This window comes from Giraffa tippelskirchi, chromosome 5 (assembly GCF_054371585.1).
Source record: "Giraffa tippelskirchi isolate mGirTip1 chromosome 5, T2T-mGirTip1v1.2.pri, whole genome shotgun sequence".
Classification (NCBI taxonomy): Eukaryota; Metazoa; Chordata; class Mammalia; order Artiodactyla; family Giraffidae; genus Giraffa; species Giraffa tippelskirchi.
This window is the reverse complement of record NC_137279.1, coordinates 160,762,881-160,778,811: the sequence shown is the minus strand read 5'-3', so window position 1 is coordinate 160,778,811 and position 15,931 is coordinate 160,762,881. Positions and strand designations below refer to the sequence as shown.

Below are 15,931 nucleotides of genomic sequence, written 5' to 3'. Positions count from 1 at the left end.
CACCGCAGAATTGATGCTTTTGAACTGTGGTGTTGGAGAAGACTCTTGAGAGTCCCTTGGACTGCAAGGAGATCCAACCAATCCATCCTAAAGGAAATCAGTCCTGAATATTCATTGGAAGGACTGATGCTGAAGCTGAAACTCCAATACTTTGCCAACTGATGCGAAGAACCGACTCATTGGAAAAGACTGTGATGCTGGGCAAGATTGAAGGTGGGAGGAGAAAGGGACGAGAGAGAATGAGATGGTTGGATGGCATCACCGACGCAATGGACATTAGTTTGAGTAGGTTCTGGGAGTTGGTGATGGACAGGGAAGCCTGGCGTGCTGCAGTCCATGGAGTCACAAAGAGTTGGATGTGACTGAGCGACTGAACTGAACTGAACTTGCCCTAAAAGGCAGCCTGCATGCCTGAGGGTTCTAGAATGTTAGAGTAGTTGGTCTGCCTCAAGAAGCATTTCTCTGGGCAACTCAAGGATTATAAAAACTAAAGCATGTCAGAATAGAAGGCCCTCAGAGATCATTTATGTTAGTGGATCCAAATTATTTGGTTCTTAAGGTTTAGTTCATAAGACTTTATGAGATACCCATAATATACAATGTATTAAAGGGGATACTCAGAGACTTTCAGGGGCTTCCCTGGTGGCTAGGTGGTAAAGAATCTGCCTGCAAATGCATGAGACGTGGGTTTGATCCCTTGCTTGGGAAGATCCCTTGGAGAAGGAAGTGGCAACCCACTCCAGTCTTCTTTCCTGGGAAATATTATGGACAGAGGGGCCTGGTGGGCTACAGTCCATGGGGTCACAGAGTCAGACAGGACTTAGTGATGATACAACAGCAGAGGTCTTTGATTTATTTTTTCCTGTGACCTAACTCCTTCACCCTGTCTCCCAAACACAGAGATTTGAAAATCAGGATCCAGGTCCCTCAGCATTAATAATAGTACTAGGAATACTTCTTTCTCTGAAGTCCTAGATTTCCTTCAATGAACTCATGCCGCCTGTGTATGCGATGTGAATGTAAATGTGTATTATGCAAATTGGGGGAGGAGCAGAACTATGCAAATGAGTGGAAAGTTTTGCTTGATTTTGCTACCAGAGGAAACAAAGAAGAAGTTACCTATTTCCAGAATCCTTTGTCCCAGAAGTCCCTCCTAAAAACTTGTATCCACTACTCTGTGGAAATATCCCTGGAAACAGTGTAATGCTGTCTAGTTTTGTGCTAGAGAAAATATTAGACTTGTTTGGAAAACCTCACTTGAAATTCTGCTTCTGCTGCTTAGTATTAAGACAACTCATTGTTAATACTTTTATTTTTTTTATAATGTGGAAATCCTAGAATAGTGACTAGAGGAAAGATTGACTTATTCATCCAAAAAAGACATATTCAGGTCTCTTATGTGACAGGCATTTTTGGAAGTTGACAACAACTAGCATGTTTTTTGCTATGTGGAATTGCAGAGTTTGCAAAAACACTGTTTGATCAGCAATATAGAAAAAAAAACTTTGAATATTCATCATCAGCTTTATAAGATTATAAGAGGAATTTAAGAAATTGGGCTTTTGCCACCTCAGAAGAGAAAAACCTGGTTTTCTCAGATCACTTGGAGCTGCTTATGAGCAAGCATCCTAGCCAGAAACCAAGTCCAAGTTCAAAGTGTCTACAATAGCTACGCCGGCCTCAATTCTGACAGTGCCTCCACCACTGCACTCGGGCTGGGGAGAAACACGTGTCTGGGTAAAAAGGGAGATAAAGGGAACATCTGTTCTCACAATATGGGCTTGTTATCATAGCTCCTTTAAGTACCGAAGCGCTGGCTCCAAGAGCATATTTTCTCCAGCACGGAAGCTCCGCAAGGCTTGGTCAATTTTCTGAGGGCTCAGGGACAGGTTGTAAATGAGATTGTAGTTGTGAATGAGGCGTCTGGCTCGTTCCTTCTCTAGGACTCCTATCATTAGGTCGGGTGAGTGAGAGGTTTTTAAAAGAGAATGGGGAAAACACAAAAGAGGAAAATGCATTAGTTTGAATGACTTCTGAGCAAAAATTAAATGCTAATATTTTGAAACTTTAAGCTTAAAAAAAAACATATGACATCCTAAAAAGATATTTACAGTCCTGACCATGTGTCATAGATGCTGAGAGGAATTTGACAGTGATCTGGGGGAGAGGGGATGGGGTCCAATAAAATCCATAGGTAGACTCTAAAACAATTTTAGCTTGTTCTTTGTAGCCATAAAACTTTGAGAGACCAATTTTTGAAAATGGTGGGGTGCCTGCTAAAAACAATTCCTAATTGCTCTGGTTTTATGTTTATCTTATTGAAATATCCAAACACATTCCTAAACACACAGGATTTAAATAGCTCACTTTTATGCATTTCTGGAAATGTATTTACTGTGATTCCCTCCAGCTTGCTGTGTGATTACAGGTAAATCATCTAACTTCTTGTGGCTTAGAGTCTAAATCTGTGGAATAGAGATGGTACTTATCACAGGATACACTATAGTACCCATATGTTATGTGTACCAATGCTTATGTGCTTTTCATGCTAAGGGTAAGCAGATTTTGATAGTTGCAGAGAGGAGTGTTAAGTGTAGAACATGATAACAGCAAAAATCAATAACTCATTGATAAGCCTCGATTTGTGAGCTTATAAATGTCAGATACTGTGCGTGGGAATAGAGAGTATACTGAGAAGAGATTTGTTACCTTAGGAAGATCCCCAGCCAGTCAGGATGATAAGAGAAGCAGAAAATTAACTAGAGTGCAACAATAACAATATTGATTGATACTCATATACAACATTCACCATGTTTCAGGCATCCCTCCAAACAACTTAACCAATATTGACTCACTTAATCCTCACAACAACTCATTTTGCAAAGAGAGAGAAACTGAGGCATGGAGGTGAGAATTCTCTTGCTCAAGGTTGTGCTTAGTCCTTGCATTTAATCATCATACTGTATTATAGACTGAAGGGAAAGAGAGTGTTTCAAGCAGGGCTCAGATCATTTTCTTTCTTTTTTTTTTAATTTTTTTTTTCAGGTCATTTTCTAAGTATTTTCCATGAATTGTGAACATCTACGCTACAGGTGTCAAGCTTTAAAATACCTTTTATAGGGGTAAAGGATATATCCCTTGCATGTTGTTCTTCTAGTCTCCTGTATTTGCATAGGTTGTCCTAATGATTGTGAAATTTTTTCTCAAAGAATCCAGAGGGAGTGGTCCCTTGGTCATTTTGTAGAAAGCCATGGCCAGTCAATTAGTGTTGGGCTCTAGTGGACACCTGTCATCTCTGTTTAAGCTCTGTTTGTGTTCAAACGTGTGACGATAGTTGAGTGTAATGTTCCCCTCTGAACTACTCTCTAATGAGTGTTTCTAACAGTGGACTACAGACAGCTGGGGTCTTAATGTGATTTATTCCATCCAGTTTTATTTGGTCCTGTCCTGTCCCTTCCCATCCCATCCCATCCTATTCCATATCATCCTATCCCTTCTCACCCCATCCCATCCTGTCCAGTTTGCTGTTTCTTTTCAGGTTTGTTTGTGGTCTCTTACTCCTATTAGAATGTTGGTCCTTTCCTCTGCAGAAATACCTTTGTTTGAGTTGGTCAGTTGCATCTGCAATTTTCTGGATGGGGTGGCTGCTCTTGACCAGGTTGGACCCTTCAAGACATTTCCTCATACTCTACCTCTGGAAATATAAGTCCTGAGCTTTGGAGTATGTCTGACTGAGAAAGATACCTTAACTTTTTGAGCCTCAGTTTCCTTGACTCTAAAATAGGAATAGTTAAATTGGATAAAAATGAATAAAATAAAAAGTGCTTACCAAAGTGTTAGAACTATAAAGCACTCATTAGTGTAGATACTATGATAGGATAGTTATAATAGTTATATCATCAACATTATTTAAAACACATGAGAATCTATTTTAACTAGAAGAAATTATTTGTGTATAATTTAGTTTATATTTTAATTAAAAATTAGAATTAATATTAAGAAATACATATAAGAATCATCACTGGTGGTGTTGGGGGGCCTTTTCTTCTATCTTCTAAGCTTTACCATTAGTAGAGGATTTGTAGTATTAGACAAAAAGTCCATTGGCTGAAATTTATTTCTGTCTGATTTGCTGTCATTAGAGAATGCCCAAAACAACTGGATAAAATAACCTTTACAATCCATCTTAGTGTTGTTAAAGCCTGTCCCTATCCCACCAGAACCAAAATGAAAGCAGTAAGAACCTCTTTACTATCCACTTCATTTTACAGTTTGTAAAGAACTTTTAAATCTGCTGGATCCTTTCTCAAACCTGGGAGGTATGTTTTATTATTATCAGTTACTATTTTTACAGATGAGGAAACAGACTTGATGAATAAAAGTGACAGCAGTTTGTGAAGTCTGAACTTGAATCTGGTTAAAAATACACAAAGAAACAAACTAACAAAGCAACAAGCAAAATCTCATGCTCTTTCCAGTATGCCATGGGAGTCTGGTATAGCAGGAAGTTCAGTAGAACTGGGGTTAGAATTATGCCTCAACTTCTCACTGGCTGATATTTTATCACTTTGAGTTTGGCTTTCTCCTCTCTAAATAAGAACATTAATCCTTTCAGCAAGTGGTTGATGTGAGGAATTAGTGATGCCATGGCCAGACCCATGCCGAGAATATCCTTGAGGGCTCTCTTTGCACTCCGCCTCTTTGAACTCTAAAATATTTTCTATTTAGCCTTTAGTTCACTGGGAAAATTCCAAGTCCACCAGTCACTCAGACATTTATCCCAACCACCCATCTTTCTTTAGAAAGCACGACCAGCTATTCATAGTCATTCCTTATTCTTTCTCCTCAAGGATATTTTCTTCACAACCCCCATTAAAGAATAAGCACAGAGTAGGTTCCCAGAAATGCTAATTTAATGATGGATGTTCTGCCTTCATCCTGGATAAAGAACACCCTGCCCTACATATTTCCTTGCACATAATAAAGATCACTGATTCATCATTGGGCAGAGTAGGGATTATCTACTCAATGTCTAGAGGAAGGCTGTGGTGGTCTGCTAAATACTGTGGCTAATAAACCAAGAAGATGACCTCAGTTAATCCTCTTTCCTCATTAAAGATAGTTATAGATGTTTCCAGATCTGGCTGACACATTCCTTGGCTATTGAAGAACTAATGAATTTCATAGAAACAGAGAAAACAGGCATAAATAGTGAAAAGGCCATGAGAAAGTGATTTTAAATCTGCCAGAATCTGCCCCAAAGTCAACAAAACTGCGTTTTTCCCCAGAACAGTTCAGAAGTATGAGAAAGGTCCCAGTCTTTGGGGAGTCTCTTAGCAACTAAGTTTATGATCTGTCATCCATCATCAAGACTCAACATTTGTTTCTTTAGAAACATCTTTTCTCTCTGCTTGAGTTTTGGTTTTGTTTGTAACCCCATTACCACTCTTGCAGTTTTGATATGTATACCTAGACTCATGAATATTTCAGTAACCTTTTGATCTCCTTTTTTCCAGTATCTTCCCTAAATGATCCATTTCAGCTTTCACAGTGTTCTCCTCTTGTTGAAACTTGGTGAACACTGGGTAGAGAATTAAGCTCATCCCAGCCCACAGGATTCACAACATGGTATCAGCTTCACCATCTGGCTCAACACGACCTTCAGTCCCATCTCTCTTACTCTCTTCCCTCTCAGACTCATTCTCGCCTTCTAACCTTTGCAGAAGCTGGTTTCAAAGTTTTCTGTACCTCTCCTTCCAAGTTCAGCTCCAGTTCTTCTAGTGAGCCCTCTCTGAGTACCTGCCCTCATTACACAGTGTGCTTTCAAAAAAAGTCTCTACTGTCTTTTCTTTGAATTCTTTAACTCTAGTTTGTGTCTTCAATTATAATGCTTTACTATAATCTGCCTTTAAAATTTTTGTTTTACTGGCATTGAACTATTGCCAGCGTTTGTGCCTTGCCTAAAAGTTCCTTGATGAGACCATAGCTCATCCTTTCTGGTTTTCCTCTTAGTCTAGCCTCTAGTACAGTGCCAGGCTCATAACAGAAGTTTAATAAATGAGTTTCTAATTCAGCTAGATGAATTTTTCATCTAAAATTTTCATTTCCCCCTCTCTTTGGTATAGTTATCAGAAGTCCTTGGGTATTGTATGATATTTATATTTTATGTGGCCTAGAATTCAAAGCAAGGTGAAACAAAAACATTACAGAGAATGAAAAGGTATTAGTATTATTATATGATCACTTCTAGAAAGTACTAATGTGCACATTAACTCTTTTTTGAGATGTAATTGATATTAATACATCACATTGTGTAAGTTTAAGGTGTACAATGTGATGATTGATACACACGTATATTACAAAATGTTTATTAAAATAAGGTTAGTTAACAAATCCTTTACCTCCCATAATTACCATTCTGTTGTCGTTGTTATGGTGAGTCCATTAAAGCTCTACTCTAATAGTAGCTTTCAAGTACACAACACAATATTGTTAATGAGAGTCACCATGATGTACCTTAAATCCTTGAAATTTATCTTCTAACTGAAAGTTTGTACCCTTTGACCAACATTTCTCTGTTTTTCCTGGCAACCACCATTGGTGGTATGGAACTACGTGTTCCCTATTTTTAGACTCCATGTATAATGCTAACTCTTCATGAACACAGTGTGTAATGAAGTACAACAATTTCAGTGTGTATATTTTTGTATCTGTTCCCTCTTTTCCATTCCATGGGTCTCTGACCTAGTTCTGAATTTCATTCTTTCTCACCTAGACATTGCAATAACATCCTTTCCTCTTTTTATGCTTTAAATTTCTCCTTCATTCTGCACATAGCTATCGAGGACCTTTATGAAATACAACTTCACCAACATCAATCCCTGCTTAGAAACTCAACACGCTACTCACTATCTTTGAATTAAATCCAAATTCCTTCGTTTGTTATCTAACACCTTCCTAGATCTGATCCCATCCTATAGTTTCACCTTTTTCATTTAATAGTCTTCTTAATGGCCCTTATATTCTATTCAAACCAAATTCCTTGTATTGAGCTTCATACATAATGCTTTGCTTGGCTAACTTGCATCTTTGCCAGAAAGGGCCCTCTATTTCATTCCTTTGTATATAAACGGTACTTTACCTTCAATGAGCAATTTCAAACTAATGTAACCTTTCCTGATCACCTCAGTATGAAGGAATTCTCCTTTCTCCGAATGCCCGCATAGCACCACCCTCTAATGGCATTTATTACCTTCTATTTTGGGCTTAGTTATTTATGAACATTCACTCATTTATTTGTTCCCTCAAAAAAAGGTCAAACAGAACTGTGAAATGTGCCATGATAAAAAAGGTATGTAGTCTACTGGGTGGATAGTAGGAAGTCCCAAATAGATACAATATAGAAATATGATAATGGGTGTTAAAGAACTCTGAGAGCTGTAAAAGTTGGCCTAGATCTGTCTGGGGAATTCATGAAAGTCTCAGAGGAGTAGAGCTTGAGTTCCAACCTAAAAGATGTTCAGGCGCTAATTAGCCAGGTGGACAAGGTGAGGAGCTAGCAGAGGGTGGGGTAGTTAGGCAGATAGCTCAGGCCGAGGGTGTAGGTTTAGAAAAGGCATAGCCACAGGAGAAAGCAAGGCACGTTTGAGGAAGGCAAATTAATCATTATAATGGGGAATACAAACTCCTGTTAAAGAGTTTAGAGGTCAGCCTGTTAGCAGGCATGCTGAAGATTTCAATCAGGGGAGTTACATGATTGGATTGTGGGTTAGACTCAGAGAAACTGTCAGCAACCTGGTAGGGGATTCACGTCTGATTTACCTTTTTTCCTGATTGTGCTCAGCACAGTGCCAGGCACATGGTTTATGTACAAATTATATTTATTAAGAAGTGAAAGAAAGGGAGGTGTCCACTTACAGACTGCAACACAGATAGAAAGGTATATAATTGCTTCTATGTCCTGACTATTGTAAATAGTGCTGCAATGAATACTGGGGTGCATGCATCCTTTCAAATTATGGTTTTCTTTGGTATATGACTAGGAGTGGGATTGTAGGACTATATGGTAGCTCTAATTTTAGTTTTTTAAGGAACCTCCATACTGTTCTCCATAGTGGCCAGTTTACAGTCAGCTGTGTTGGAAGGTCCCTTTTATCCATACCCTCTCCAGCATTTATTATTTGTAAATTTTTTTGACAATGATGGCCATCCATTGTAGTTTTGGCTTACATATCTCTAATAATTAGTGATGTTGAGAATCTTTGCATGTGTTTTTTTTGTCAACGTGTATGTCTTCTTTGGAGAAATGTCCGTTTAGATCTTCCACTCATTTTTTGATTGGGTTGTTTTATTTCATATTGAGTTACATGTGCTGTTTGTATATTCTGGAAATTAATCCCTTGTTAGTTGCTTTGTTTGCAAATATTTTCTCCCATTCTGAGGGTTGTCTTGAATGGATAAAGAAGATGTGGTACATATATACAATGGAATATTATTCAACCATAAAAAGAAATGAAATAATGCCATTTGCATTGATATGGATCAACCTAGAGATTGCTATACAGCCAGAAGTAAGTCAGAAAGTGAAAGACAAATACTGTATAATATTGCTTATATGTGGAATCTAGAAAAATAATACAGATGAACTTATTTACAAAGCAAAAGTAGAGTTGCAGATATAGAAAACAAATTTATGACTACCAAGGGGAGAAGGAGGGGTGGGATAAATTGGGAGATTGGGATTAACATATATGAAAGTGTGAAAAGTGTTAGTTGCTCTGTTGTATCCAACTCTTTGTGACCCCATGAACTGTAGCCCACCAGGCTCTCTTTCAGTGGAATTCTCCAGGCAAGAATACTGGAGTGGGTAGCCATTCCCTTCTCCAGGGTATCTTCCTGACCCAGGGATCGAACCCAGGTTTTCTGCATTGCAGGCAGATTCTTTACAGTCTGAGCCACCAGGGAAGCCCTTAACCTAAATATACAAGTATATATAAAATAGGTAACTAATGAAAATCTGCTATATAGCACGGGAAACTATATTCAGTGTTCTGTGGTGACCTAAATGGGAAAGGAATCTAAAAAAGAATGGATATATGTATATGTATAACTGATTCACTTTGCTGTACAGCAAAAACTAACACAATGTTGTAAAGCAAGTATACTCCAACAAAAATTAATAAAAAATAAAATTTGTGGATCCCAGTGTAAAATGAAAAAAAAAAAAAAGAAAGAAAGATGTATGAGCTGTAAGCTGCACACTTCACCTGTATTACTCAGATCACACAGATAGAGGGCATTTTCTAGCTTCCTGAACCTGTCGATCCATGTCTCACATTCTTCAGATGTGTTTTTCATCACAGGACTGACAGAAGGCTGTGAGACTGGCCTGATCTTCAAGGCATTCAGGATATCTTTGGGGGCTGAAGTCTCAGCAGGTGGGTTTTCTGGTTTCAGATCTTTTTCTGGAGTTTTCTATCAAAACAACACAAACATCTCATTGGTAATGCATTCACCACCCAGAGCTCCCCCAGTTTCTTGGCCAATGACAAGGCTATACAACTAGCAATATTTATTGTAGGTCTGTCTTGTAAATCTGGAGGATGGATTTCAAGTCCTCAGTGCTATAGGACCATATCTGCCAAGTCTTACTGGACATAGACTACTATGTTGAGTATTTTGTTTTTTCTTTAAAGGAAGGGTGAAATTGTGTCTATTATTCAGCTTGCATTTCGAGTTTACACAGAGGTTTTGTAACTAGCAAAGATTTTTCCTGATGTTCTACTCTGTTTTATACTATTGGGATGCATAGACAATGCTTATAATTTCTTGGTGGGAAAACTTTTGAATCCTTGAGTGTGAGATTCTTGACAAAAAGTGATTTAAACAATAATGTGATGTTACCTTGGATGTGTGGGCTCACTGTAATGAATCAAGGTACCTCTAGTTTTGCCTGTCCTATTTATTTAACAAAGGAAGCTGAGGCCCAGCGTGGGGAATAGACTTACTGAGATTGTACGGTTAATGGTAGACAGAAAACTAGATCAAGGGTATAGAGATTATGTCAGGCTCATCTTTGTATCCTAAACTCATGTCCAGTACAGAATAGAGATGTTTTTAGAATAAATAGACAAATGAGTTTCAGTAGATCCATGAAAGACAGTCTGTCACCTGCCATGTAAAGAGAGTGGGCATTTATTGTTTGACCTGCCCAACCCCACTTTTCCAGGAATTACCCTTCCTGTTGATCCATATGGTTGTAGAGAGAAACATCATGTGTCTAAGCACATAGTGCAGGACTGGGCATCTAATGCAAAATGGCCAATAAATACAATATCCAGTGATTTGGGAACCACTTGTGAGAGTTAAAGGCAGAGATAGGAAAACAGATATTATTTTGGGTGAGAGGTGAAAAGAGAGAGAGAAGGGATATGAAACTGATATCAGAGAAGAGAGAGGATATGAGAAGTCATGATGATGTTCAAAGCTCAAGTCTCTGATTTTAATTTGTTACGTTTCTATTGTTGGATGTAATTATATATATATATTATTATATATGATTGTTTATATATTAAACAATTATAAATTATTTTATATACACAATTTGTTTTGTAAATAATTATATATGTAAAATATGCTCCTCTATCCATCTACTAAATTAAGTTGGTTGAGTTGGTTATGTTAGTTGCAATCCAAATATTCTTAACTAATTTGTCATAGAATTAGGCCTCCCACTTTGTATACCATCTTTGCTTCTCCCAACTTTCAAATACCTGAATTTCTCCATCCTTGTTTCAAACTTCTCACATATAAGCTGTGGAGATCCCACTGCTCTAAAGAATAGTACTTTCAATAAGAGCCCAAGTTAACAACAAACATGAATTCAGTAGATCCATGTAGATCCATGCTGGGGAATGTGAAGAATCATCTTGTTTGAAATAATATAATGCTATACAAAATTGTATCCATACAGATGACCAGTGACCAGTACATTTTAAGAGATTAATATTATAAGAGTTCTACTTTTATAAAATCAGTTTTGAGAGAAGCTGAAAGTTTTTATAAAGTAAATACTGTAGAGTTCTTATACTTTTTAGAGCTTTGGACTACGTTAGAAATCCAATGAAAGCTTCAGATAATCTACTCAGATAAATGCACATTTGCATAGGATTTGTATGATTTTACAAAGTTCAAAGAGGTCCTTGGAGTTGTGGAACTGACTTTAAATAATTACATATTTCTTCAGATATTGCCACACTCTCTTTGACCACTAAAGACAGGGAATGGGAGAATCTGTATGGTCCTGAAATTACAGGCTCAACCTGGTAGGTAAGTAAGTCACTGACTAACACACCCTATACTGTTTTGGCCCCACTGTGTCAGGATGAAGTCCAAATTCCTTTCTTGGCCCTTGAAATCATTTAAGTTCTTATTCTTGCTTCTCTTTGGATGTATGTATCTTTTTCTCCAGCCACATAAAACTGGGAAAAAAATAAAGCTGCTTGATGCTCTTATGCCTTTTACATGCTGTTTCCTCTGCTGTAAAAGTCCTTCTTGCCATCTATGCCTCGATGTGTTGGGCTCCTATTCATCCTTCAAGGCCCAACTCATATTTCACTCCTTGTGGGAGGCCTTCCTTGACCGCCTCAGACTAGGAGAGGGGCAATTCTTTGTAGCCCTTTTATCCATCATAGCACTTATTATGGGATAGTGTCTGTTAGAGTGTCTCTCCCCTCCCCCAGAGATCTGGAGGCTAGGCCTGTGAGATAGTCATTTATGTATCTGCAAGTTTTGGTTAGTGACTGTCACATAGTAGGTTCTCAGGATATGTTTACTGAGTGAACAAGTGAATGCATAAATGAATAATTTTCTCTGGGACAGTCAGAAAGCTGCTTTACCAAACCTCTGCTTCAGTTTCCATTTCTAAAAAGTGAGACAACGAATGCTGCTTATATAGGAATGTGAGAAGAATCGATTATTGCAGAGATGCAGTAAAATCTTCAAACGAGGCAAGAAAAAGAGCAAACTATATATTTTTTATAATCTTACACACAACAGACTTAACACTCAAGGAGAAAAGCATTTGCTGTTGTTTCTTGCATGGCAGAGGCATGCCAAAATGGATACTATTTTCTAAAATATTTCAAAGTGTGAAGTGTATGAAGAGGCCTCCCATCATTTGAAGATGAATTATGTTCTAATCCAGGCATTTAAAAAAACAACAACAACAGAGAAATTCAGGCTGTTTTTCAATTTTGTCTGCATCTTCTGGCTAAGTGCTGAGAATATTAAAAAGAATTTTAACTGCTTGCCAGATTTTCTTTTTTTAAATCAAAGAGCCCATTACATTTTAAAATGTGATGTCTGGGGAAAAGGTCACCCTGCTTCTGGAAGCTGGATTTAAGATGTTAAAATAGGCCTCACAACCACCCTTTATTTTGATGGCAGTTGGTGACTGGTCACAGGCTTTGGAAGGACACCCGTTCACATGCTATAGGTTCAATATTTGGGGGCCAATGGCAAGTCAGTCACTGAGTGGTGATGAGAAGTTTCTGCAAGCATACAAGCTCAGACAGAAATCAACCACACTCTTGGAGTTCTTCTATTTCCCTTCTCTGCTTGAGTAGAGTCTTGAAGTCAGAGATAGCCTGATATTGAGGTACTGGGTGGAAATCAAAAATTCAGAAGGGAAGGCCTAACCCATCATCAGAGAATAGAAGGCAAAGGATTGGTGAAGCCCATCCCCAAGTTCTATACTAGGCTGCATACCATTTGTTCAGTTTTTCCTTGAGATATCTCAGGAACTTCAGGATGCCCTGGAGTAGCAGAAATTTCCTTTCCTTTCTTTCCTGGGCAAGAAAGAAAAAATGGTTTTAACTTGGTCTCTTTGTTTTAACATATACACATATACACCCAGGCACAGAAAACGTTGAGACTCTGCTATGTGGTTGGCATTGTATGGGGTTATGGGGATACACTAGTGGATAAGAAGGATCTAATTCCTGCCCTGATGAAGCTCACAAAGGGGAGGTAAGTGCTAAATAATCACTCAAGACTATTATTTAATTACAAACTACCATAAACACAACAAAGGAAAATGTGAAAGTAAATTTCTTTTGGGCTAGGGGTAGGAGTGGTGGAGGATCAGAGAAAGCTTCTTGGAGGAAGTAACACTTAACCTGGGGACCTGAGGGTGAATAGGAGTTTCCAGGCAAAGGTGATGGTGGCATTGCAAGAAAAAGAATAAAATGCTGGGGAATAAATTTACCTAAAGAAACAAAAGACCTATATATAGAAAACTATAAAACACTGATGAAAGAAATCAAAGATGACACAGATAGATGGAGACATATACCATGTTCATGGATTGGAAGAATCACTGTAGTGAAAATGAGTATACTACCCAAAACAATCTATAGATTCAGTGCAATCCCTATCAATCTATCAATGGTATTTTTCACAGAACTAGAACAAATAATTTCACAAATTTTATGGAGACACAAAAAACCCTCAAATAGCCAAAGCAATTTGGGAAAGAAGAATGGAACTGGAGGAATCAACCTGCCTGATTTCAGACTATACTACAAAGCTACAGTCATCCAGACAGTATGGTACTGGCACAAAGACAGAAATACAGATCAGTGGGACAAAATAGAAAGCCCAGAGATGAATCCACAGTCCTGTGGACACCTTATCTTTGACAAAGGAGGCAAAAATATACAATGGAGAAAAGATAATCTCTTTAACAAGTGGTGCTGGGAAAACTGGTCAACCACCTGTAAAACAATGAAACTAGAACAGTTTCTAACACCATACACAAAAATAAACTCAAAATGGATTAAAGATCTAAATGTAAGACCAGAAACTATAAAACTCTTAGAGGGAAACATAGGCAGAACACTCTCTGATATAAATCACAGCAAGATCCTCTATGACCCACCTCCCAGAGTAATGGAAATAAAAGCAAAAATAAACAAATGGAACCTAATTAAACTTAAAACCTTTTGCGCAATGAAGGAAACTATAAGCAAGGTGAAAAGACAGCCTTCAGAATGGGAGAAAATAATAGCAAACAAAATAACTGATGAAGAATTAGTCTCCAAAATTTACAAGCAGCTCATGCAGCTCAATATCAGAAAAATAAATGACCCAATCAAAAAATGGGCCAAAGAACTAAACAGACATTTCTCCAAAGAAGACATACAGATGGCTAACAAACACATGAAAAGATGCTCAGCATCACTCATTATCAGAGAAATGAAATTTGAGAAATGCAAATGCATTTGCAAATGCATTATTTGAAAAATGCAAATCAAAACCACAATGAGGTACCATCTCACGCTGGTCAGAATGGCTGCCATCAAAAAGTCTACAAACAATAAATGCTGGAGAGGGTGTGGAGAAAAGGGAACCCTCTTACACTGTTGGTGGAAATGCAAACTAGGACAGCCATTATGGAGAGATTCCTTAAAAAGCTGGAAATAGAACTGCCATATGACCCAGCAAACCCACTGCTGGGCATACACACTGAGGAAACCAGAATTGAAAGAGACATGTGTACCCCAATGTTCATTGCAGCACTGTTTACAATAGCTAGGACATGGAAGCAACCTAGATGTCCGTCGGCAGACAAATGGATAAGAAAGCTGTGGTACATATACACAATGGAATATTAAAAAGAACACATTTGAGTCAATTCTAATGAGGTAGATGAAACTGGAGCCTATTATACAGAGTGAAGTAAGTCAGAAAGAAAAACACCAATACAGTATATTAATGCATATATATGGAATTTAGAAAGATGGTAACAATGACCCTATGTGCAAGACAGCAAAAGAGACACAGATATAAAGAACAGACTTTTGGACTCTGTGGGAAAAGGCGAGGGTGGGATGATTTGAGAGAATAGCAGTGAAACACGTATATTACCATATGTGAAATAGATGACCAGTCCAAGTTCAATGCATGAAACAGGGCACTCAAAGCTGGTGCACTGGGACAACCCAGAGGGATGGGATGGGGAGAGAGGAGGGAGGGGGGTTTGGGATGGGGGACACATGTACACCCGTGGCTGATTCATGTCAATGTATGCAAAACCCACCACAATATTGTAAAGCAGTTGCTGCTGCTGCTGCTGCTGCTGCCAAGTCGCTTCAGTCGTGTCCGACTCTGTGCGACCCTATAGACTGCAGCCCACCAGGCTCCGCCGTCCCTGGGATTCTCCAGGCAAGAACACTGGAGTGGGTTGCCATTTCCTTCTCCAGTGCATGAAAAGGAAAAGTGAAAGTGACGTCGCTCAGTCGTGTCCGACTCTTAGCGACCCCATGGACTGTAGCCTACCAGGCTCCTCCGTCCATGGGATTTTCCAGGCAAGAGTACTGGAGTGGGGTGCCATTGCCTTCTCCATGTAAAGCAGTTAGCCTCCAATTAAAATATATTAATTTAAAAAAATTAAAAAAACAACACATGGTAGGCATGTGCACAGAGCGGAGAGTTCCAGATAAACAGAGATATCAGCCTGTTGAACTTCCCTGAATGAAGAGGGCTTTTCCAGGTTGGGGAGTGGCAAGTGGCAAGGGGCCTTTTCCTGTGGTCTTGCCTCTTAGAGAATGAAGCACTTCCACCTCCCTTTCCATTCGAGTTTGCACTTGAAGGATCAGGTACAACCTTTGTCTTCCCCTTTCTTGTTCCTTTCTATGGTCAGAGGTCCTATATGGGAAGAGTATGGCATCCCTACCCCAGGGGATTTTTACGGCCCACGTACTACTTGCTCTGGCTGCTGCCGGAAAGAATTTTCCTGAGGAAGCAGGAAAAAGACATAAAGACCTTCAGTTTAAGTCCACTAAGGCTTATTGTGGGCATCATTCATTCATCACTCAACATCTGTCATCAGAGTTGGCAACTTATTTACTGTACAAATTCATATGACAGC

At 38.6% G+C, this 15,931-nt stretch overlaps 1 protein-coding gene across 2 annotated transcripts in view; it reads right to left on the bottom strand.

Annotated features, from left to right (window-relative positions):
- Nucleotides 1-1,787: 1,787 nt before the first annotated feature.
- C5H1orf87 (chromosome 5 C1orf87 homolog) overlaps nucleotides 1,788-15,931 on the bottom strand; it is an 85,306-nt gene continuing 71,162 nt past the window's right edge. Inside the window, exons 11-13 of one of the 2 annotated variants that reach the window (XM_081486700.1) lie at nucleotides 12,769-12,848; nucleotides 9,267-9,474; nucleotides 1,788-1,948 (exon numbers count right to left, since the gene is read on the bottom strand). In XM_081486700.1, coding sequence (XP_081342826.1) covers nucleotides 1,788-1,948; nucleotides 9,267-9,474; nucleotides 12,769-12,848 — 449 coding nt within the window. Of the gene's footprint in view, nucleotides 1,949-8,525; nucleotides 9,475-12,768; nucleotides 12,849-15,931 lie in introns of those variants that run through there. The other variant, XM_081486699.1, reaches the window with a different exon arrangement.